General features: G+C 42.5%; 1 protein-coding gene across 5 annotated transcripts in view; it reads right to left on the bottom strand.

The window, feature by feature from the left end:
* Window positions 1–3,428: 3,428 nt before the first annotated feature.
* The window catches only part of WDR59 (WD repeat domain 59), a 65,377-nt gene continuing 45,267 nt past the window's right edge, over window positions 3,429–23,538 (bottom strand). For 2 of the 5 annotated variants that reach the window (XM_012641555.1, XM_012641559.1), the window contains 8 exons: window positions 20,479–20,612; window positions 19,078–19,159; window positions 16,286–16,398; window positions 15,417–15,564; window positions 15,239–15,311; window positions 14,220–14,346; window positions 13,924–14,066; window positions 3,457–4,305 (listed from right to left, as the gene is read on the bottom strand). In XM_012641555.1, coding sequence (XP_012497009.1) covers window positions 4,070–4,305; window positions 13,924–14,066; window positions 14,220–14,346; window positions 15,239–15,311; window positions 15,417–15,564; window positions 16,286–16,398; window positions 19,078–19,159; window positions 20,479–20,612 — 1,056 coding nt within the window. In that variant the 3' untranslated portion in view covers window positions 3,457–4,069. Of the gene's footprint in view, window positions 4,306–10,850; window positions 11,751–13,923; window positions 14,067–14,219; window positions 14,347–15,238; window positions 15,312–15,416; window positions 15,565–16,285; window positions 16,399–19,077; window positions 19,160–20,478; window positions 20,613–23,538 lie in introns of those variants that run through there. The other 3 variants (XR_001137358.1, XM_012641556.1, XM_012641558.1) reach the window with 3 other exon arrangements.

Raw genomic sequence — 23,538 nt, forward strand, 5'->3', positions numbered from 1 at the left:
ACATCCTGCTGGTGTCTGCTGGAGAATGACTTGGCATGGGGGGAATCCCCATGCATTTTGGATCCTGAGGTGTGCTGTGCTATGAGTTGCTCTTCCCGGGTGATAAAGGGCAGCAAGGGCTGGAGTGATGACAAGGACTGCACCAGACACCACCCAGGACTGCTGAGGGGCTGCAGGGGCGCCAGACATCCACTGGCCAGGGGCTCAGACAAGTTGGGGTAGAACTTAGAGGCCTAGGAGGTGAGCACGCAGGGAGGACGCAGAAACCGAATCAGGGCTTACAGTCCAGGAAAGACTGAGGAGCCAGGCTTGCAGACAAAGCCCAGGCTCCTCGGAGCAGCAACCAGGACTCTGAGCTCCGCTCTGGCTCCCGCCCCCTCCCCAGCCTCGTGCATCAGCCCCAGCCTGTGCTGCACCTATGACACACTGCTCACGGTGCCCCAAATGCCATGCTTTCTTGCCCAGCCTCGGCACAGCCCTCCCCGTGCCTTCCTGCTCGCCCCCACCTGAGAACACTTACCTGCAAATGAACTCAGTCAAGTCCTCCTCCTCTGCCCCTGGTGGGGCACTACTCCTTCCTTCCCAGGAGGCCCAGAGCACGCTGTGGAGTAAGCTCTTCCATACTTACCTTTCCCACCAGACTCTGTCTCCAGCAGGGCAGGGACCACGTTCTGTGTGGTTCATCTTTGCCAAAGTGATTATTTCTCATTATTAATATTTTTATTTTTAGAGATGGGGTCTCACTCTGTGCAGTGGCTGGGTCATAGCTCACTGTAACCTCGAACTCCTGGGCTCAAGGGATCCTCCTGGCTCAGCCTCCTGAGGACCTGGGACGGTAGCTGTGCACCACCACGCTGGCTCCTATCTCATTTTAAATACCTGATGAATAAAACCAGACCTTCTTAGATTTAAGAAAAAAAGACAAAATTAGTGATATTATAGTGATGTCAACTTGCCAATATGGCAGATTAATTATGATTCCAATCAGGCCTTACATTCTAAGAATGAGGAAACCAAGGTGTGTCATCCCCTTGGCCCAACCTCAGGTGTGAGTATAGGACCCTACTGCTGGCTCCAGTCTTGAGGATGGTATGAAAAGCTAAGCCATAAGTCGAGGGTGTTATTTCTCCCCTTGTTTTCCACAGCTAGCAAAATCAACCTTCTAAGAAATTGTTCTGTTGCACAGAGACCACCGATGAGCTCCCATATCCTAGGGTGGCTACAGCATCAGTCCTCTGACAAAGCCTGAATGACTCCTGGCCTTTCCTTGGTTCCTGCTGCACTAAACCACTAAAAAGGAACTGGTTTCCCCTCAATTTTGCCAGCCACCCAGGAAACGACTGAATCAGGGAAGGAGCTCCCAGCATGTGAACTCCACATCTTCAGACTGCATGCATTTTCGAATTAGATTAAATTTTTAAGAAATTTAAGGGTACATTGATTCTATCTACATGGCATTACAGAAAAGCATTACACCATTTGTATATTGGGGATTGGGACAGGGACACAAAAAAATCAAGCTGGTGGTTGCTCAGAAGGCTCTCCTCCTCCCCCATTCTTTCCAGAAGGCTGCCTAAGCAACCTTTTGTTTCTGCTGCACAAATTAGTCTGCTAGACCTGTTTTCCTTGCCAAGTTCAAAGGTACTTCGGAACATAGCTTATGTTGTCATTAAAAACAAACAAAAAAGGATTTAGGTACTTGTAATAATCTATTCTAAGGCAGAGAGAATATGGATCATGGCCCACATCCAGGCTAACACGTTTCCAGACATAAGTGTGTGCAAAATATTAGGCTTTTGTTCTGGTAACTTGGAAATTCGAGAGAAATTCACTTACTAAAAGAAGACATTATGTAATGTCTTAAACTTTGGATTTCTTCAGATCCATTAATTAAGATTTTTCAGTTTGGGAAGACAACATTCCCATAACAAGAAACTAAAACAAGAAAAACATTTCTTCTTGATGGGGACAGACAGGGACAGATTTTTACATTAGATTGAACAGGAAAAGATTGTTGTCTGCAAATGGTGTGATTTCATGAGGAACACAACAGATCCTTTATCTCTGTGTAAATTAGTCAACCTATTCTGTAATCACCATTACACAGCCTCCACCCAAACAAAGAAAAATCACAGTGTAAACAAATTCAGATGTTCTGGCCTCCTCTTTCAGCCTCCCAGTGGACTCGGCTGTGTGCTCTGCTGAGATGCTGACACCTTACCCTGGATTAGAGCCCAGTATTAAACCTCTGGTCTCACTGCATAGGATCTAAGCCCTTTCCTCATGTCATGGTGCTTTATGCCTAGCAAGACAGGGGACAAGGTATGAATGGCATCCAAAACTGTTTTGAAAATGTTTCTGACCACAACATTAAGAAATAAAATTGATATTATGATGGAGTATACACTTGTACACACACACTTGTAAACAAGTAACACAGGCCAGGCGTGGTGGCTTACGCCTGTAATCCTAGCACTCTGGGAGGCTGAGGTGGGAGGATCGCTTGAGGTCAGGAGTTCGAGTCCAGCCTTAGGAAGAGCGAGACCTCGTCTCTACTAAAAAAAAAAAAAAAAGAAAGATATCAGCTGGGCAACTAAAATAATATAGAAAAAATTAGATGGGCATGGCGACGCACACCTGTAGTCCCAGCTACTCGGGAGGCTGAGGCAGGAGGATCCCTTGAGCCCAGGAGTTTGAGGTTGCTGTGAGCTAGGCTGATGCCACTGCACTCTAGCCTGGGCAACAGAATGAGATTCTGTCTCAAAAACAAAACAACCAAGTTACACAGAAGAATATTTACCTTAACTATGTATGGTACATCCTGAACATTTTTCTTCTATACTACTTCATTTGTTTAATGCTGGTTAAATTGATTTCACAATCCATTAATGGGTCCTAACGTGTAGTTTGAAACAGTGATGCAAAACACTGCGGACATGTTATAGTCCTTAAGTTAATCGATTTGGAGTTATAAAATTCTAAAAATAGAAATAGATATTCCAACAGAAATTTCAAAAAAGATTTCTCTTCCCTGGCATATGCAAAATGTGAAGAGTTGAAAATATTCTGAAGAACTGGTGGACACATGAGCTATAATGAATAGAAACCCAGACACACGCTGGCAACGCTTGCAGGGAAGCTCCACGGAAGAATTGGAGGACTCACGGGACCCAGCCCATTTGAACAGAGATGCAGGTGGTGCCTTTTATATAAATGCTGCAAAGCAATCTCATCTTCCTTTTGCTAGAAGAAATAATAAGACTCTTGGGGCTTGAAAAAACCTTAAATGTCAAATCTATTTTCTCTTATCAGATAGCAAAAGTATATCAGCATTTCCTTTAAAAATCAGAGCACTGACTTTGGTCCTATTCAAATAGCTAACTTCAATTAGAGGTAGGGTAAAAAAACGAGTCACTAAAATGTTGTTCAACTTTCTCTTATTTTTTTTTAAACAATGACTAGAATTTTATTAGCCAAGGAACAGCAGCTAGAGGAGATATAACAAACAAAAAATACATTTTAAGAATCTTTAAGTACATCATATATTTACAATTAAAGTGTCATATCTTAGAAGGCCACTGTCCATCAGCTCGGTAAATGTACCAACTTCTAAAGCCACACTGTCATAGTCCCACTCGTCAATTAAATTAATATCCACTATCCTTTGGCTCAGGAGACTACCTTCTGCATCTGACTTAGGTCTCCGCATTGGCATTAGGAGGGCGCCGTCTGTGGTTTAAGGCTAACACCTTCAAAGTTCACATTGGATCTGGAGGCAGGTGTTTCTCTCCACGCGAACTTCCACCTTAGTGGCTCAGCTGACACAGACGACACATGAAGTGTGGATGCACATGTGTGCGCCCATCTTCCTGCAGCAACATCTGCCCTAGACAGCCAGACAAGAGAAGGCAAAGGCTCGAGAGAAGTCGATGGTGCACAGGCTTTGAGGGGAACATACTTTTGTCTCGCCAGGGACAAACCCAGGTTCTAGAGCCTGGCTCCTTGCAGAGAGCTTGTCACCATCATCAGGGTGCTCTGGGATTTCTGACAACTCCCATGGTCTGTAGGTTCAGAAAGTGCTTTCGAGCAGGCAGTGGCACCCGCACCCAGTGGGACACACCTCCTGCGTCCGAAACCACTCCATCATGTGGCTGGTGTGGCCACCGTGCCCACAGGTCAGGCAGAAATTGGACGATCCGCGCACGGCCACGTGGCAGATGGCACACTGGAATGTGAAGCCTTTGCAGAGGGCACACTGTGTGCCACGGACCTCGCTCCGGCAGTGGCTGCAGTACACGCCAAACTCTGGAAACGGGTGGAGACGGACAAAACAAGAGGCATCTTGAGTTTAGTTCTGAAAAAGGAAACTGGGCATTGTCAGGTAAGAAAGATGTATTCCTCTTAGGATCCTGTCTGGAATCTGCTAGACCAATGTCTTCCATTTTCTCTTTTTTAAAACTGCAGAACTCTTTCTTCTGCCATCTGGACAAGTCTGATAAAGGGCAACACTGTGACTGTGGTGGCGGGCGTGAGCAGAGGCCCCAGTGGGCACCCAGTGCCCTGCAGCAGGTGGTAGCTGCACTGATGCCTCTTCCCACGGCTGGCAGGGGCCTGGCATGTACAAGGCGTCTTAAGAGGCATCAGCTGAAAGGACTGAATGGCTCCATAAACACTCCAGCTGAGGGTGGGTTGGTTGTTCCGAGCCTGCAGCCAGCCCTCTGTACCACCTGCCTGCCAAGTGGCCACGCAGCATGAGACACCCAGGTCAGGACACTATGGCACAGCTCTTCCAAATGCGAGGACTGGCTCCCTGCCTCCTGGAAGCGAGCGCCCGAGCGAGTCCCATCAGGACTGCTGCGGTTACCACCCTGGGGCCAGGCACCCATACTGCCACTGCTTCCTCTGCTCTCACTCCCAGGGCTCTGTAAGTCCCTCCTCCTGTCTCCTTCCACTGGGTCACCCAAGTGCAGACCTTGCAACATGTTCTATTAATACCTGCTTAGCTCAGAACAGTGCCCTTACCACCTGACGCTAACTAAATCCCAGCTGCCTCTGGTGGCCTCTGGCTGTTTCCTCCTTAAGTCTATGACCCCAGTTGCAGTGGGGGTTGGGAGTGTGCCCCCTCACTGCCCCCAGGCCACACTTTTCCTCTGGGGGCTAATGCCATCTGGCCTCACCAGCCTCTGCCCCTTTTCTCCACCGTCATCTACTGACATTTTGGAGACATATCCCCTTTCACTGAAGACTTCTGTCCTTGGTTCTCAATCTTCCATCTACCCCAATTCTTAGCATGATCCTTGGTGTCCCCAAAATCATACTACTAACCCTGTGCCCACCGGCCGCTCAGGTCTTTGCCCTGTTATCTCTAACCCGCTGGCTCCACCCCTGTGGTCCACCGGCCCCTTTCCGGCTGCAATTTGCCCTTTGGCCAGCCTAAATTACGTGGACCAACTTTATAATCACTTTTTTTTTAAAGATATCTTCAATTCCTTTGCCCCTTTCCTGTACCACCTGGCAAAACCTCAACCTGGGATGAACTGTATCACCTGCCCACTCCATGTCTGCCCCCAAGAAGCCAAGCGACCCTGGAGGAAGGCCCATCCCACCTCAGACACAGGCTCACCGATGGACACCCAGCCCTGTGACTGTTTCCTCTTCAGTTCCCCAGATGCTACTTCAGCCCTCGCCACCTTCTGCAAACTCCTCCCACATGCCTACCCCCAAACGCCCCCCAATGGCCTCTTCTGTCACTTTGCTAATAGCAGCCTTTGAATGGGGACCCTTCATCTTTGTGCTACCATGTGTTCTGCTCACCCCAGCTCTGCCCCCCTCCTTTCCTTCCCTCTTACAACAGAGGACAGGTCCTTCTCTGCTGTATGACAACTGGTGGGCAGAAAAATGCACCAATAAAAACTTCTTCAATACATGGTACCTAAGGGCACATTTTATGATAGTCCTAGTTAAGATAAATCCTGAGACAAATCAGACTGGTTTGATAATTTGGGTTTAAAAACAGCTATGTCTAAGCATAACTATTTACATTATGTAAGACTTCAGTTTACATTCTCATGGAAAGCCTAATTGGTTTAAACATCTTAAATTTTCATTGCTGGTTTTATTGGTCTGACAAGACATTTAAACATTCAACATTTAAATTAAATTTAAGGTAATGAGAATGTAAAAAGTGTATGTTTAAGTAAAGTGAATTATAATTTTTTAAAGGGTTTGTTCTTTGGTGCTTGAGATAACTGTAAATGTAAACTTAATTATTCTCTGTATCTATCTGGGTAAAATTATTAAGATGTCATCTCTCTGAAAAACTCATAATATCATTGATAATTGTGCTTCTCTACAGTGAATCAGTTTAAACATAATTTCCAAGATCCTTAACTTTAAGATCTTAGACTAATATTTCATTTAGCTAATTAACGAATAATCTTTGGGGAATCTGGACAATTTCTAAGTAGATCTAAATTCACCAAGACAGAAAATCTCCCTTGCCTCTTAGTGGCATACATAATGAAATGGCTATTAGTTAATAGGTTGAGAAGGATGTTGACACACCCTTGAGCCTTGCTGGTGTACGTGCTTGCATTCACCACCTGAGGGGTACAGAGGGATGTGGAGTGTGTTCAAAATAGCAGAGTTGTCAAGGTATCTTTACATCCAACATCTTTGGAATTTCCCTGACAATCTGCCCATGGTGCCAGTCCCAGGCAGTCCCAGGTTTTCTCTGAATCTTTGAGGTAAGAATGACTTTGGGTGTTGGGATGATAGTAGATACAAATTGCAAAGGAGATACTATTTGCAAGTATGAGATATGAATCCTTATTCAAGATAACCGATGTGTTAGTTCACCAAGGGAAATGTTACAGTTTTATTAAGATGGTCAATCAATGTGGTATATGCATTGTCTTACTGAATGCTCATAGGGTTAGTATATTTTAAAGTTAAGAGATTTAAATTTGCTGGTTTTGTGTATATATAAAAATACATATAAAGGAAATTTAACATTTTTAAACAAAAAAATGGTATAAACTGTAAAGAAGGAAAAATAATTCAAAATAAAACTGATATGTGAAGAAGAAGATGTAAAAAGTTATTTTATATCTGGATAAAATCGGTTTCTTATAGCACCAAAACAATTTCACTTGAGACTTGGTTAACTTTCGGTGGTGCTTTTTTGGTCATGCTTTTGAATCACATTAAACAAAAGACTACTTCTGAAAAGTCTAGGGTTCTTAATTATTTGCTGCTCTGTTTATCTTAAATATTGTCATTCTGAACCAAGTATGTTAGTATTTCTTATGTTTATGTGCATAGTACTCATGCTTATATCTAATCACTCCTGACTTTTTTATTATTATTATTATTTTAGGCCACTGTTTTTCACACTGATGGCAACTCTTTTTTAAACTGCCTTTTCCTAAATTCAGAATAATAAAGCTCTCAGTGTCTTCTATATCTCTGCTACCTATAGAACTTCCCAGATGACCAGTGGTCAAAACTATAGATTTGTTCCCTCACTATACAGAAGGAAGATGCTGGAAATAATTGGGAAGCTAGCTTGGTGCCCTTCATACTTTCCATTAGTTTAGCTTTATTGTAAGAGCTCTTATATTCATTAAACTCACAATATGAGAAATCAAAAAGGGAAATTCAACTTCCCTAGGTAACTGTATACTAGTGCAGGGTTATTAATAGCGTTTTTTTTTCAACAATTGCCTTTCAAGATCAATAGAAGGATACTCATGTCTATTACGAAGACTGGCATACCTGTCAACAAATTGATTTTTTAAATTTGTTTGTTTTGCATTTAAAATGAAAACACAGCCCTCCTTTCATTTGGCAATAATCTTAACAAACATTTTATGGGATGAATTAAAAGACAGTGGAGATTCGTCAATATCCTCACTGTCCAAAACGTGATTTTGGGGTAATCACTGAATCCTTAGAGATGACTGTGTATTGTAACTGCACAGAAGGCTCCTCTGCCCCACCCAACACTGTTATTATAGTTGTCATAAGTTAGCAAGAGCCATTTAGCTTTATTGTAAATTGTGGGTTTCTACTTTGGCTTCATACTTGCCTGAAGTCCCCTGCTTTAAACTATAGATCAGAAATAGAAGCTTCTAGAAGAAACATCAAAATAAAGCCTCTTTAGGTGCTATTAAAAGTACTCTTCACTACTGGTACTAGCAAAGAGACTCCTGGCACCAGGTTTCCAAATAAGCTGACACCGTCATTACCAGGAGACACTTGTCAGACCGTGGGATGGGCCAGGATTTCTAGGACTCTTTGGTCTGGAAGCAGATAACTTTGGTGAAAGCAGATGGGTACAGAACACAAGATGATGAGAACAAGAATTACTTAGCCAGGACTGACTACAATTGATGAAGAAATTTAATTCTAGCTGATGGTCTATCTTCTAACACAGCGCCAAGAAAACTCCCTTTTTCTTCCCTCTTGCTCCATCCCTACCACTCAGTTTAACAGTTTATACTTATATACGCTGAAATGAAATGCTCTTGAAATCGTATCTTACTCCAATTAGCCTTTCAGAATTCAGCAGGAAAAAAACCCAAGAGATCTTAATATAGATTATAAGATAATAAATCATCAGGAAAACTTAAGAACAATAATTCCATACCAAATAATCATACACTGATTGACCTCATTGCAAGAGTGCTCAAAACAATGGTTAAGTGTCTACAAAGTGTCTTTTCTTTTCATGACAAAGTATTTACATAGATTATAAAAATCTTCCTTCCTCCTTATCAGGATATACATGAATAGATCAAATTTACAGCCAAAGTCATGCTCAAAATGTCACATTTAAATTCAAGTCTCATTTAACTGGGTGTTATGAGCCATTATTAAGGGGAGGAGAATGCTTCATATATGGACATGAAGTCTACAAAATCCTCCCAGGAAACTATTCTTTGGCTCAGGGAATCCCGGCCTTGTATGAAGTACAGATGTCATTTCCTGACAGGCCAGGAACACTGACAAACTTGGGGATCACAGGTAAGCGGCATACTACTATGATACGGGCTTCGCAGGTGAAAACTGATAGAGGTGAAATGGATCATCTTTGGTTCCTAATAGACAACATAATAAGGACCATAAAAATACTTCTGGCACATAGAACAATCAAATTATGGTTCTGAGGCTTTTCAAAATTTCCAGGCAGAAGCTAACTCCAAAGACATAGAGTCACATGGCTCTAGTTTGTTAACTATACAACAAAAAGAGTTTTGTGTATTAATCAACATCTCCTGTTACACAAATGTAACTAAAACCAGCCAAATAAACAAGACACGAAATTAATAAACTGAAACAGAAAACTGCTGAACAAGATTTAGGTGAGCAGATATCACCACTAGGAGAGAAATTATCCCCAAGGGAAGGCTAAGAAAGCGAGTAATCCTTTGCTCTGCCACCGTCGAGACCAAGCACATCATACACCACAATCAGAAAAAAACCTCGAATCGTCTTACATCCTGAGACTTTTTAAAAAAGGAATATTCTGTCTAGCATTAACCTCACAAAACAAATGAAGCCTTGAGCCCTGTCTATACTTATCTAACCCCATAAATGAAAAATTTACCCCTCACATTTGCTATGCTGGTATCTGCAGATGTGGGATGACCCTTGAAGACAAGATAAGCACAAGAGAAAACTGCTGCTTTTCTGCCACAAAGAGAAGAGATGACCAGTGGCCCTGCTAGCCTTGGGCTATTTTTCTTTCAATACCTGCTGAGTCCTGTATTTGGGCAACTCAATTCCTCAAGTCTGGACTATCTTATAAAACTTTGTAAATGGAAAATACTTCTCTTCATGCTTTTGTCTGTGAGTCTACCTTTCACAATCCTTCTGCCCCTCTTTTTAAATCTTGTGGTATTGTTTTATTGGTATTAGGATATATTATTCATTCTTGACTATCATTTAAGTCTTCCTGAGTCTATGTTTCAGACTCTCTGACTGGATTATAGACTTCTTGACACCCCTCCAACCACACTTTATATTTCTTTGTACATCCCACAGACTCCAACATGATGCTTTCTTTATATTAATAATAGTAAATGTCAATGAGGGTTTAGCTGATTGATGGATTAACATATCAGTTCCATATCTCTGTGATTCACGTGTTTTCCTGAGAACCAATTTTGAAAGACAAATTGCTCCAGACTATCATTAATCTCTTCCTGGATACTTTCATGCATTTAGATGCTCTCGGAAAATACATTGCCTAAAATAGCATTTTGAGTCTTTGCATTTCTTTAAGTACATAGACTGAAGTACTCCGTACTAAAATAGTCCTTGTTATTCACTATCTAAATCTCTGTATTACTCTAGTTTGTCTTTTTAAATCGAAACTATATACACAGACACAATTTCAAGAGTCAAATTCTATGCATCTTATTACAAAACTCAGCACTCCCTGCCACCCCCCGCCATCACTCCCTAGAGGAAATCCCTTCAACTTGTTTTACTGTTTCTTTTGTTTTTACCTCCCAATCTCTAAATGATATGTTTATAAAGCTATTTCTTTCTTTTTTTTAGGGATGGGGTCTTGCTTTGTTGCCCAGCTGGAGGGCAGGTGAAACTTCCAGAATTCAGGAGTGCAGTGGTGTGATCATAGCTCACTGTAACCTCCAACTCCTGGGCTCAAGCCATCCTCTTGCCTCAGCCCCCCAAGTAACTAGGACTACAGGCGCACGCCACCACACGACTAATTTTTGTGTTTTTTGTAGAGATAGGGTCTCACTACGTTACCCAGGCTGCTCTCAAGCTCCTGGCCTCAAACGATATTCCCAAAGTGTTGGGATTATAGGAGTGAGCAACTGCACCTGGCCTATAAAGCTATTTCTTAATTTTCAGGTTTCAGCATTATCTACTGACTTTGCACAGTGGAAAGCTCTCTCACTACCCCAATCCAGTCACACACATACACTGCCCGTCCCTGAGCTTCCCCACACAGTTCTATTAGCATTTTGGTTGGATCACTATTCCATTTTTATGTTATTTAGCTAGGTAAACATTACTGAAGCCAAGCCATGTACTACGATGACTTTTCCTTTCTTGCACATTTTATTTTTCCCAGAGTCAGTAAATGTCTTGTTCTTTTCATTGGCTTAGTTTGCTATGTACTTATCAATAATTCATCTCCAAACTCTCCCTCAAATATCTGAATCTTCTATAAATACACGGAACACTGAATCCACTAGATATTTTTTCAATTTTCTCTTCTTGGAGCCAGGGCTCCTGAAGCTCCAATCTGGACTGGTTTCTCTCTCAGTCTGGCACAGTGAGGTGGACCAGCATTCCCACTCCCTTATTTCCTGGATCAAATCTAGTCCTCCTTCTTAGATAGCCTGACGGTTTACTCTCACACTTGATTGATAATTTGGGTACAGAATTCTCAGTTAGAAACACCTTGAGAATGTTGAAGGCACTGCTGCCTTGTCAGCTAGTTTCCAGTATTGCTCCTGAGAAGTGTGGCGCCACTCACATTCCTCCCATCCGAGTACTAACCAGGCCCAACCCTGCTGAGCTTCCAAGACCAGATGAGATCGGGTGCGTTCAGGGTGGTATGGCCACAGACCACTCATATTCCTTATCCTTTGATGTGACCTGTTTTCTCTCTCTGGAAGCTTCTAGGGTCTTCTCTGTATCTCTGGTCTTTCTTCATTCATCATGCCAGGTACTTGGTGAGTGCTTTCAATCTGGAAATGTGTTCACTTTCTCTAGAAAACAAATTTCTAGTTTTTTGTTGGGGGTAATAACTGGTGCTACAAACAAGGAGTGGGATCAGGGGGTCCTAAAAGGGCTCTCAAACAATACCCCTGTTTCTAGTCTGACCTTCAAGCCATTTCCAGAGGGACCCAAGCCACACGGGGGCTCTGCAGTGCGCCTTGTTTTTCTGACTGCCAGTGCAGGTTTCGGCTTTATCAGGTAAAATCAGCTGCCACTTGTTAGGTTCGTTCCAGGTGGGAACCCGAAAAGTATGTATAGGACGGAATGCGGTTAATGGAAAACTTAGGCTTGTAAACAATAGCCACAGGAGTCTGGAGAGTCCCCGAATGTTTTAATTCTAACAGACAGCTGCAGCCACCATTCCTTCCCCCACCCTCACAGGGACGAAGTTTATCCCTCCCTATCTCTCCTGATAAGGACAACATCGGGGCTGAAGGATGGATGTGACTGGGGCAGGGGTCCTAGGAGCTGGTTGTTTGAAAAAGAATTTATTACAGCGGCTGTTCTGGCCCACTTACTCACTCCCCCTGGAGAAACCCTCTATAAAACCCAAGACTTTCTCCTCCCTCGTGGTGGACGCTTTTTCACCCCCACCCATCTGCACCCAGATGCTCAAAATAAACAGCATTTTGCTGCACATGAGGCTTCGTGTGTCTCTCCCTCGACTCTGGACCCAACACCACTCTCTGCTTCCCAGATCCCAAATTTTATTGTCAGCATTACTTCTCCTTCTACACTTAGGCCTCTTCAGAAAAGCTCCGTATAGACACTTTGGTGGGGTCTGGGGGAGAGAGGAATCAATGTATGTTCGGTCTACTATCTGCAGTCTTCCATTTTGTCCTTTAAAAAATATCTCTTCGCAGAGGTTCTTTCATATCAGTCTTGCTTTTCCTCAAAACTCACTGGTGTCTCATTCTAAGTCAATATTTCTGGGTCTTCCTCCAGGCCCCAAGCTCTGAGTACAGGTTTCTCTCAAGGGCCAGGCCAGTGGCCTCTCCCTACACTCTTCGTTCCCACCCTCACCCCTAGCTCCCAGGTCAATATACCATCTATATGCTGGAGATTCCCAAATTCCCAGTTCTAGCCCCAGGCTTTCCTCTGAGCCCTACATGACTTCTCCCGTCCCCTATTTCACACACATCTCTCACTAGCCCAAACTAAGCTCACTATTTTTTTCCAGTCTTTTCCATCTTAGAAGCTGGCACGGCCAGTAGCCCAGGTGCTCAAGCTGGAAATCCAGGAATTACCCAAGCTCTGTCTCTTCCTAATCCCACATCCAAGTTATTGGCAAGTCACATTGAATCTACCTCTAAAATATCTTTTTAATCCATCCATCTCCCCCCACCTCCATCAGCACCACCCTGAGACCAGGCCATCAACCTCTAACTGCCATAATGTTCTCCAAAAGGGCTTCCTTACTGCTGACCTGTCCTCTTTCCAGCCTTTCCTCATGTGATAGCCAAAGTGGCATCTTAAAACATAAACCACACCATGTTGCTTACTTCTTAATGCCCTTGGAAGTGTACCACCAGGCTTGGCATACAATCCAAATCCTTGATCACAACTTACAAGTCCCTGTCTGACATGCCCTAGTTATCCTACACTGTAATTTGACACCATTCTTCTCACTCCCTGTATTCCAGCCACATTGGCCTTCCTTTACTCTGGCAGGGAGGATGGCTTCCTCTCACCCTTCAGACCGCAGCTCCTCAGAGAGGCCTTCCTAACAGACCTCAACACATCTGCTAAGAGTCTCTCTCCCTGTTCTCCCTGCCCCAACGTCGCTTTTGTTTGCTCGTTAATATTCATCATGACATGTAGTATTTAATGTTTCTGCCCCACTCAGCTAGTTCCACCAAGGCAAGGAATGTGCACGCGCTGTGCATAAGAGGAGCTGGCTGTGTGTTAGTGGAATACATGCATAAATAGCCCCAATTCCAATCCACACCGCATACTTTCCATAAAACCACTTCTGTTGCAATAGAAATTCAATCTTGTTATGAAATGCAAGGGTTTTCAAAAGCTTGGAATAGACTCAAAATGCTTCAGAAATTCTGCTTCTAAATGAGAAGCTAAAACTTCATTCCAAATCTGATCCTGTAGACAAACTAAATGACAGGAACTTTCAGACAGTAACAGGAAAAGAAAGAAATTCATACTCACCGATCCCTTTGTGAGGGTCAGGAGGACAGGAGACGAACTTCAGCACTTCAGCCCGTTTCTCCCTCAGACCCCAGCGATAGAGGATTTCCCCGTAGCATTTCTTAAAATCGTCAAACTGCTGGGTATTGGCGGGGTCCAGGAGCCTGAATAAAATTCAAAAGATGCCTTGTCAGTTACTTTAAGAAAAAAAAAGATTGATACCAAACAGCACTTAGTATACCCTTCCTAAGGCAAGTGTCCTGACTCTGGAGGCTCTAGAGTTCTGGAATCACAGCGACGCCTGGGAAGGTTATCACCTTTTGTTTCTGTCGTGCTGGTCCCGCTCTCGCTCCCGGGGATCGCTGTAGGTCAGACTGCCAAAGCGCAGTTCTTCGGGTGAAGACTCTCCCCAGGGTGAAGACGCATGTTCTGCCTCTCTTCCCGCTAAGAAAACCAAATGGGAAAGGGAAGGTGCAATCAGAGAAGGCACAGAACATATCTGAAAGCTCTCATAATCAGTGTGTATGCAACTGAGTCCCTGGAAGAAAAGTGAGCTAAGCTGAAGATTCTGAGAAATATAACTGAACAGAACTCTTCCCTAGCCCGAACCTTTTTGTCCAGGTATTTATTATTAAGGGAACCTGGTGATTAAGCACCCACCATAACGCTAAAGCAAATTAGGGCACAGTGACATAGCAGAATGTTATGCAATCGTTATTTAGGAAGACTTTTTAAGCAACATGAAAAAATGCTCATGATAAAACTAAAAACAGAACACAAAACTGCACACATAGAATGACCACACACAGGCGCATGCAAAGATTGGAAGAAAATGTTCTAGAATGTTAACAGATAGTATTCCTAGGTGGGAGATCAATGCTTATTACTTTCTTCTCTAACACTTTTTGTTTGTTTTACTTCACTGGGCACGTACTGCTTTTACAATCAAGAAAATTAAGATCATTTTTGAAACAAATTTTTTTAAATCCAGGAAACACAAATACACCTAACTCAGCAAACAGACCTTTTATGGAGCTGGAGTCAGACCCAGCTTTATTTCTCTACACTGAAAGCGGCCAAGGGAAGAGGGAGACGACAGGAAGTGGCAGAGGAGCATGGAAGGGGCGTGTGAAGGGGGAAAGACAAGGGGTTAGGTTTTTGGGGTGAACAGTGCACAAAGTCCCACTGTCAGTTTCTCGGGGTTTTGAGAGGAAAAGCAACCCCGGGAGGCACAAAGACCCTCACAAGCATCAAAGAAAGACTACGCATTAACAACTTGCACACAGCTTCTGGAGTGCTAAAAATCCAGCGTGGGCTAAGTCATTTCCACACCAACCTATGTTCCAGCCACCAGTGTTGGGCCCTGGGTCCGACATACTGGAGCAGGAACCAGAGGAAGTAAAGCTAGGCTAGAGGCGGGAAGAGAACAAACAGGACTGGCGTCAGAATACCGTTCCATGTGAAAGGCCACAGAAAGGAGAAATCAGGCACGAACCAGAAAACTGCAAACTTACATATCGACTATGGGACACCACGAGATTAGAACGGTTAGGAAAAGGCCCAAAGGGGTTTGGTATTCCCTGGGGCCGAGACTGGGCTTCGAACACGCTGCAGAGCATAGCCAATGTCTGAACATCCCGGAGCTGGCAATAATGCGCCAACCTGAAGAAAAAGATGAGAGGAAAGAAAACAAGTCAAGAGAGGGGACCGAGGCAGGATAACTCCCACAGTCATGGCGGGATATTGCCACAGGGGTAGGCAGAAGGCCTCTTAATTCTGCCTGAAAAACCCCTGTCAGGAACTGGAGTTTTCTACACATCCAGTGGTTTGACCTACTTTGAATTTGGCTAGATTTGTTTTGGAATATAAGGCATCCAACAAAGTATTACAAATGATCTAGATAATTAATCTGGAAGCTTCTGGTTGGCATCCAAGCCTGGGCTCGCACATGAATGTAGCTTCTCCAAGAGCTAAGCAGACTAAACTAACATCTGAGTGAGGCAATATGTGTTCTCTCAGTCTCCCCAACTCCAAGGAACAGTCACATTGCTTTTTAGGGGGTTCCTATGTATATCATTCATATAACCTAAAGCTACATGAAGGAGCTGAGAGAACCCTGTTACCATCACAGAATGGCAAACAGGCAACTGGATACATGAGTCTTAGGGTTTCGCATCCTTGTTATAAATGACAAATATTGTATAGCTCCTTCTGCAATAAAAAGTTGGTTCTGCACAGAATTATTTCAGCACTAAAAGATCCTACTTCTTCTCATTCTTCAGGCCTCTGCATCCTTCTCTTAGACAATAACATTTTTTTAAAGTCTTTATGGACCTAAAATTGCCATCACTCATTTTCCTCACTTTTAGCTCTCAAAACCTACAGGGACTCCAGCAGCTGTCGACCAAATGGATGTCGAGCCCAGGGTGTTTCCAAATCTGGGTCAGACTTCGGACCAAGGCAAAGATCTGTAGCTACCGTAGCCAGCGACCAGACCTAGACAGATGAAAGAGAAACACACAAACTCAGACTGGTGAGGACTGGAGCAGAAACTGGGAAGTAACCTTCCTATCCTCCACACACAATCTAACACCTTGCTACTGTGAAGTGCACAAAAGCTGGAAGCTTATTGAAACTCAGAATTTTAGGCCCCATTCAGACCCACTGAGTCAGAATTTACAGTTTAACAAGATCCTTAGGGAACTTGTGCGTACTATAAAGTTTGAGAAACACTGGCCCTAAAAACTTCAGAGAAATGACATAGTGTGATCATTTCAAAGGACCGTCTATTTAACCACTGACTCATATGACTTGTTCTTTTGCTTCAGGAGTGAACTTGGCTGGCAGGGAGGGAAAAAAACATTCTATATTATGTTTAAGATCTGCCCTTCTTTATTTACCCAAATAATGAAAAACTTTGTTGCCTTCATTACAAGAGATTCAGCATATTCTTTGAAGCTTAAAAAAAAAGGCCATGACAAAACAGACTTGGCTTTTGTTCTGTTGACACCAGATCTGAGGAAACCCTTCAAACTTGAAATGTCATGGCGCTTAGAGTCATCAAAGAGAAACAAACGCTCATTAAGTATCTGTTAAATCCAAGGCACACACTAAATACATCAGGTCATAAACAAAGCCCCCGTCCCCTCAAAACCTTTAAACATTGAACACTACTTTTGGAAAATCTTTCTCAGTAGCAACACATCACTGTATGCTCACTACCTGGAAACATCAGACACACAAAACCAATGAAATTACGTGGCACCGACATCCTTGAAAAATACACCCAAGTATCGTTTAAAAAGAGAAACTTGAAGTTTACTTTCATCTCTATAATCAATGACCCCACTGAATGGGTGCTGAGAGAAGTTAATGACTTTCTGGAACAGGACAGGATGTTTACTACCCTAGCAGCCAACTTAGGCATGTATTTTGTCACTTCCTAACACCCATCTCCTGAATGCCTTCGACAGAAACAGTGACACTTGTATTTATTTCTGCAACTGTTTGCAAAATAATAAACACAAAAACATCAACGTGGACATAAAGAACAAAAAAAAACTCAAACATTTTCACTGATGTCATTTCTCTCTCCCATTAAACAGTATCATGTCACATGTCACAAATGATCATTACAAGGACAGCAGCAGTAACTGTACCATACACTGGGCATTTACCATCTACCATATACAGTTATTGGACTTCTCATGTTATCTTATTTAGTTCTCATAATTACTTTAAAAATATTGTTTCCATTTTATAGTCAAGGAACTTGAGGTTCAGAAAGATTGGGTGGCTTGCTTATAATCACACAACAAAAAAGTGCCAAAGCCCAGATTTAAGCTGTGTCTGTCTGAACACAAGAGTCTTGCCACTTCATTCAGACTGGCCTGCCCTTCCCAACCAATTCTGCCAGAAAAGTACTGAAAACATAAAATAAACTTTAGGAAGTAATCTTTCCTCGGAGAATTTTTTTTTTTTTTCAGAAAATGAACCTTGGTCTGCCTTAGTATTACATTTACCAAACTTCTCACCAACCTATGAGGTAATTATTCTCGGGGCTCTCAGCTTACAAACATACAGAGGCTGAAAGACTCCAAAATAACTTGCCTCATGTCACTCCTCGAGGAAGCCGAACTGGGCCTCCGCCTCCACTGTCAATTCTGCCCTGAAGCTTCTACTACCTCCTGTTGTCTTAGTGTTCACAGAATCTAAGGAGCTGAGTCCTTATAGAAATAGATTAAATCCATCACTGAATTTTTCCTAAAAGGGTTTTGGGCAGAGACGTGACAGTGTTTGTTAGAAGACAAATGGAAATGCTAGGGATTTTTTAATCAGACAAAAATCAAGGAAAGGCCTTAGCTCTGATTCATTTGGAGCGTTATAAGGGAAAAATTGAGCTGCCAGGACAACAGCTAGTAGTTTCCAATGCTCAGTCTAATCCCCATGCTAAAGAATAAGGGTACAACAGAGAAAGAAAACGGATTAGTGGTTGCCCAGGGCTGGGGGAAGAAGAGATTAAGAGGTGACAATCAGGGGTTTTAGGGTTTCTTTTTGGGATAATGAAAATGTTCTAATACTGTTTGCGGTGATAGCTACACAACTTTGAATATAGTAAAAACCACTGAATGGTACATTTTAAATGGGTAAATTTCATGGTATGTGGACTATATCTCATTAAAGCTGTTAAGCAAAACAATACAGGAACAGTTTGTTTTAATACACTGCTGTGCTCCTGCAAAGATGAAGGAAACTTAAATCTTTATAATATTAAATCATATTTTTATAATGAACATTTCTAAAGGAATACTTCCGTAAACCTTTTATGAAATGAAGCAATTTTAAAAGTTAAAAAAAAAAACTGAGGGTGCAAATAGCAAAGATATAGATGCCCAAATTTAGGTATGTAACAATCATCATGTTACTGGAATAGAAAAGAAATGTAATAAAAAATACTCAGTAATTGCTTTAGGACTTTCCTAATTATGCACTAGACAGAAAACACCCAGGGGATTTGGAAAGCTGCCCTAGCCCTATAGGTTGGCAAAGAAAATAGGAAAGGAATTGCAAAATAGGAGGCGCACCTTGAAAATGTTGCTAGACTATAACTACAAAGTGAAAACAACTTGCTCATAAAGAAAAATCCAGATCTCCACCAAAAGGGATGTACAATACCTGGACAAGATCCTTCCTTCCCACAAGCAAGGCAGAAGTGGCGTTCTTCTGACATGTTTCCTGAATATCATTCACATTCAATCTGAAATTTTTTAAAAAGAATAAAAAAGTTTCTTTCTAGTCTAACTTCCTGAATCAATGACTCCTGGTTTAACAAACAGACCGGAAACAGCCTCTTTGGTTGTCAGTCAAAATGTTTTATTCTGTGTTGGCCTTGAGTTCCCTTTCTACCTGACTTGGAAGAAAAGCTTAGCTGATGTTAATACAGCTGTGGGTTCCAGCCTGGGGAAGGTGAAATCACTCACCTGTTTGCAGTCAGGAGAGGAGGCTGTACTCAAATACCAATTTGTCAGCCAGCTGGTCTGTGGAGTTCCCAGGGTTTGAGGGTTGCATAAGAATGGATTTAAATATGTGCAACACTGTGGTTCCTAACACAAAGAGTAGGAACATGTATACTACATAATAAAAATACTTTCTATTATGAGTTCAAGTTTAGGAAGAAGCAGGAAAACTGCAAGCCAGCCTCTGCATGCTGGTCACTCACCTCTTACCTCCTTTCAACCCAAAATAGCTCTGCTTTTATCTCTTTTCCATACTGGGTTGTAGGAGGCACAGTTCTAAGATGGTTCCCAAGATTCCTGCTCCCTGCCATGCATGCCTTGTATAACCCCCTCCCTTTGAATGTGGATGGCACCAGTGAATACTGATGGGATATCACTTTCCAATGATTAGGTTATTACGCAGTTGACCTTGGTTTCATCAAAAGGGAGGCTGTCCTGGGTGGGCCTGACCTAATCAGGCGAGACCTTAGAAAGAAAGTGAAGTGTATGTGAGCCACTCTTCCTGGCCTTAAGGAAGATGAAATTCGCAGAAGAGTTCTACGGCTGCTACGGCTGCAAGGGACTGAATTTTGCCAACAGCCTGAACAGGACTGGAAGAGACCCTTGAGCACTGGATGAGACCACCGCCTGGCCAATGCCATGATTTCAGTCTGGTGAGACCCCAAGCAAGGATCCAGCAGAGCCACACCCAGACTCCTGACCCGTGGACATTGGGAGATAATAAATGACTGTTGTTTGAAGCTATTTAATATATTCGTGGTAATTTGTTATGCAGCAATAGAAGGCTAATACATTGGGCTTCTCCTAAAACTGCTTTTGAAGAAGGAGTTCCAACACTTAAAAAAAAGAAAAAAAAAAAAAAGTCTTGCTAATCTTGACTAAATCAGTGCAGCATACTTGAAAAAAATTTTCTCTTTTTAAGAGACAGGGTCTCCCTATATTGCCCAGGCTAGACTTGAACTCCTGGGCTTAAACAATCCTGCCACCTCGGCCTCCTGAATAGCTGGGACTGCAGGAACGTGCCACTGTGCCTGGGTTATATGTGAAACCTGATACTTACATGTACAGTTCTCCCAGTGACTTGTGCACAGGAAGGAGGCATGCGACATCCTGGATGATGACCTTCCCAGCAGCCTTGATCTGCCGGTTGCCAGAGTCCGAACCCTCGCGCTTACTTTTCCATCGCCGTGATTTCTGGGGGAGATGACAAGATATAACTAATGGGGACTTATGGTGAGTGAAAGCCTTTAGTTGCAGAGCACATCATATTTGGGTCATTGGTAATTTGCAGAGACTCTAAATTACACCATGCCCACAATTATAGGAATCAGCATCTGTAGGAAATAAAACAATGACAAAGGGCATCCTAACAGGAAACTAAGCACCTAATGCAAGGCTATATATATATTCCGCAGGTGCTCAAAAACAGATACCAGGAAGCCAGGATTAATGAATTAATTAATTTAAAACAGCAGGTAAATAAGTTAGTAAAGACCCCCAAAATGTGGGAGAAGAACAATTTTTAGGTTGAGTTCATGACTAGGTTCAAAGTTCTTGCCTGAAACTAATCAAAGTTTTTTTTCTTCTCAGTTTCAACAGGATTTGTTGTAAATTTAATTCAGACACAGCAGTGTGGGCTCTGCAAACCTTAATCTATAGTAGGAAGACAGAGAAACTTAGCTGGAGAATTACCCTGTTTTTCTAGTAGACTTGAATTATTTCTAAAAGGGATCATTTTCAAATGTCAAAAATATCTGAATCGAGGGACTTGGTATGGACAGGGAAGGTCATGAGCAAGTATCCCATTTCCCCAGAGGCTCACCTAGAAGTGGCTGTGTGTGTGTGAGGAGCCTGGATATGTGAACTGAGAGATGTCCCAGAAAACAAGAATTATTAGAGTACAGCCCCACCTGGTATTTTCGAAATGACAACCAGCCAATGGAACAATATTCTATTTTACTTTGTTGCCACAAGTTAAAAAGGTCACCGAAGTGATTTAACCAAGGAAGGGAGTGACACATTTATTAACGAAGGAGGCAAAAGGAGCTACTGAAAAGAGCCTGGACCTTGGAGTCAGAAAGCCAAGGCTTACTGGTCTTGCTACCACGTGTACTGGCTCATATGCTCCCAGGTGAGTTGCTTATTTGTTGTGAATGTAGTCTCACACGTGTCTTTCTTTCTTTGCTCACTGATAACTTGTGGCTAATTGTGAGCTCTGTTGTTCCAATCTCACAAGTTTAACGAGCATACAATGAAAAGGCATGGGTATAAATTGTGTAAGCTGAAAAATGCAATGTAAAAATACATAGTTATAGGAATGTATATAAGCTCTCAGAATTTAAATTACTTAGATTACTCACAAATATACTCATTTTCTGCAAGTGATTTTTATACAATCACTCTTCCATGAATTAGTCTTGGTCTAAAGTCAGGCGTTCCTGACCACTGATGAACCATCTAATCCCAAAGTTGCCCCATGCAACCTGCTACAGGGTTATGATGTGTCTTGGAACCTACCAAATCCAGGACAGCTGCACTTAGTTCAGGGCAGGTAAACAAAGAGGTTTAGTGGAAGTATCTGTGAATTGTTCATCATTTGTAAGTACATATGCTATGCTATCAATTTGGAGCCTTGACCCATTTGATCTTAAGAAGCAATTCCATTACTATTTACTATTTATCCATGCCCAAGTCATTATTCTGCAATAAGAGGGGAAGCTTAATCCATTATTGCAGGATAGACCTTCCACTGTCTATTGGCTCTGGCTCTCTTCTAAACAATTATGTGCAAACTTACAAAAATACTACCCTTTTAGCCACAAACATCCTGACATGGGGGCAAGTAAGGGGAGAATATGTTAAAGAGCAAACCATCCGTCAGAATGGGCTGGAGCCGGGCAGCTAATTGACCTAAAATAGATGTAGTGACACATGCACTAGATACTATGACGTGGCCTGTTTAGGGAGCGTAATTTTGCCTATATCTACCCTGCAGTGACAGTGAACAGCACAAAGGGCTTAACTAGAACAGGGATGGTACAAGGTACACAAACTCATTTCCAGGAAAGACACTTGCACAGGTCCCATGTAATTGGTTATCTTAAATGAGATTTAGGGTACTGGATTAAAAAAGAAAAAACCTACGCTAAAACGATGCCACCTGGAACGAACATGATCCACCTAATTTGGTCTTCCAGGTTGGCTGGAAGGCTTCTGAAACACTGCGCCAGGCAGTCACTCTGGCTTCTTATTACAAAGAGAAAACGAGAAGCACTTAAACAATTGAGCAATTCACTCTAGCTCAGTTTAGCTACACAGCCAAAATAAACGGAGGCCTGGGAAAGATGAGGTCTACTACCTTTCAGCATACACTGAAAACAACCACAATTTCCTGACTTCTAAAGGAAACCTAATGACAGCATATTATTAATTATATTAAGGTCCATATGCCAAAACCGGCTCATTTGCAAGTAGACTAGCTCATCTGAAAACTGACAAATGACACAAGTTCAAGTATATAAATGTTTGACTTAGAATTGTCAATATTAGCTCCCGCTCACTCTGTGTAAGCATTAGCCTCACCACACATCTGAGGATATTACTTCCATTTTACAAGTGGGGATGAGGCTTACTCAAGGTCACAGTCCTAACAGTTGATACAGGCCTGTCAGGCTGCTAAACTCATTCTTAACTTGATTTTCAGTACATGATTTTAGATTAAAAAAAATTAAATCCTGACTAAGCTACCTGTTAATATGTCAATAGTTTGGTCCATTTTTTAATGAATCCATCTCTGCATGTAAGGAGATTAGCATTTGATTCTAGTGATGCCTGTCCAACACTCTCCCTCTACAATGACTCAGTTCCTCAGTCACTTTTCTGCTGAGCATCGTGACTGTGTTCTGCTCAGCCAGAGTGTCTGGTGAAGATGTGCAGAGACTGCGACTCCTGCAGCTCCCCAGCTGCACGTGGGGATGGGCCCGAGTCAGACCAAGATGCTGTATTGTAGGCTGGGCTCGATGGTCTGTACCTTACACTGTTTAATCTCCTTTTGTGCATTTGTTAGAACCAGGCACATTCAGAGAGAAGAAAACTCAGAGTCCAAAGAGCTATCTTAGGA

The sequence above is a fragment of the Propithecus coquereli genome, unplaced genomic scaffold, assembly GCF_000956105.1.
Source record: "Propithecus coquereli isolate 6110/MARCELLA unplaced genomic scaffold, Pcoq_1.0 Scaffold165, whole genome shotgun sequence".
Taxonomy (NCBI): Eukaryota; Metazoa; Chordata; class Mammalia; order Primates; family Indriidae; genus Propithecus; species Propithecus coquereli.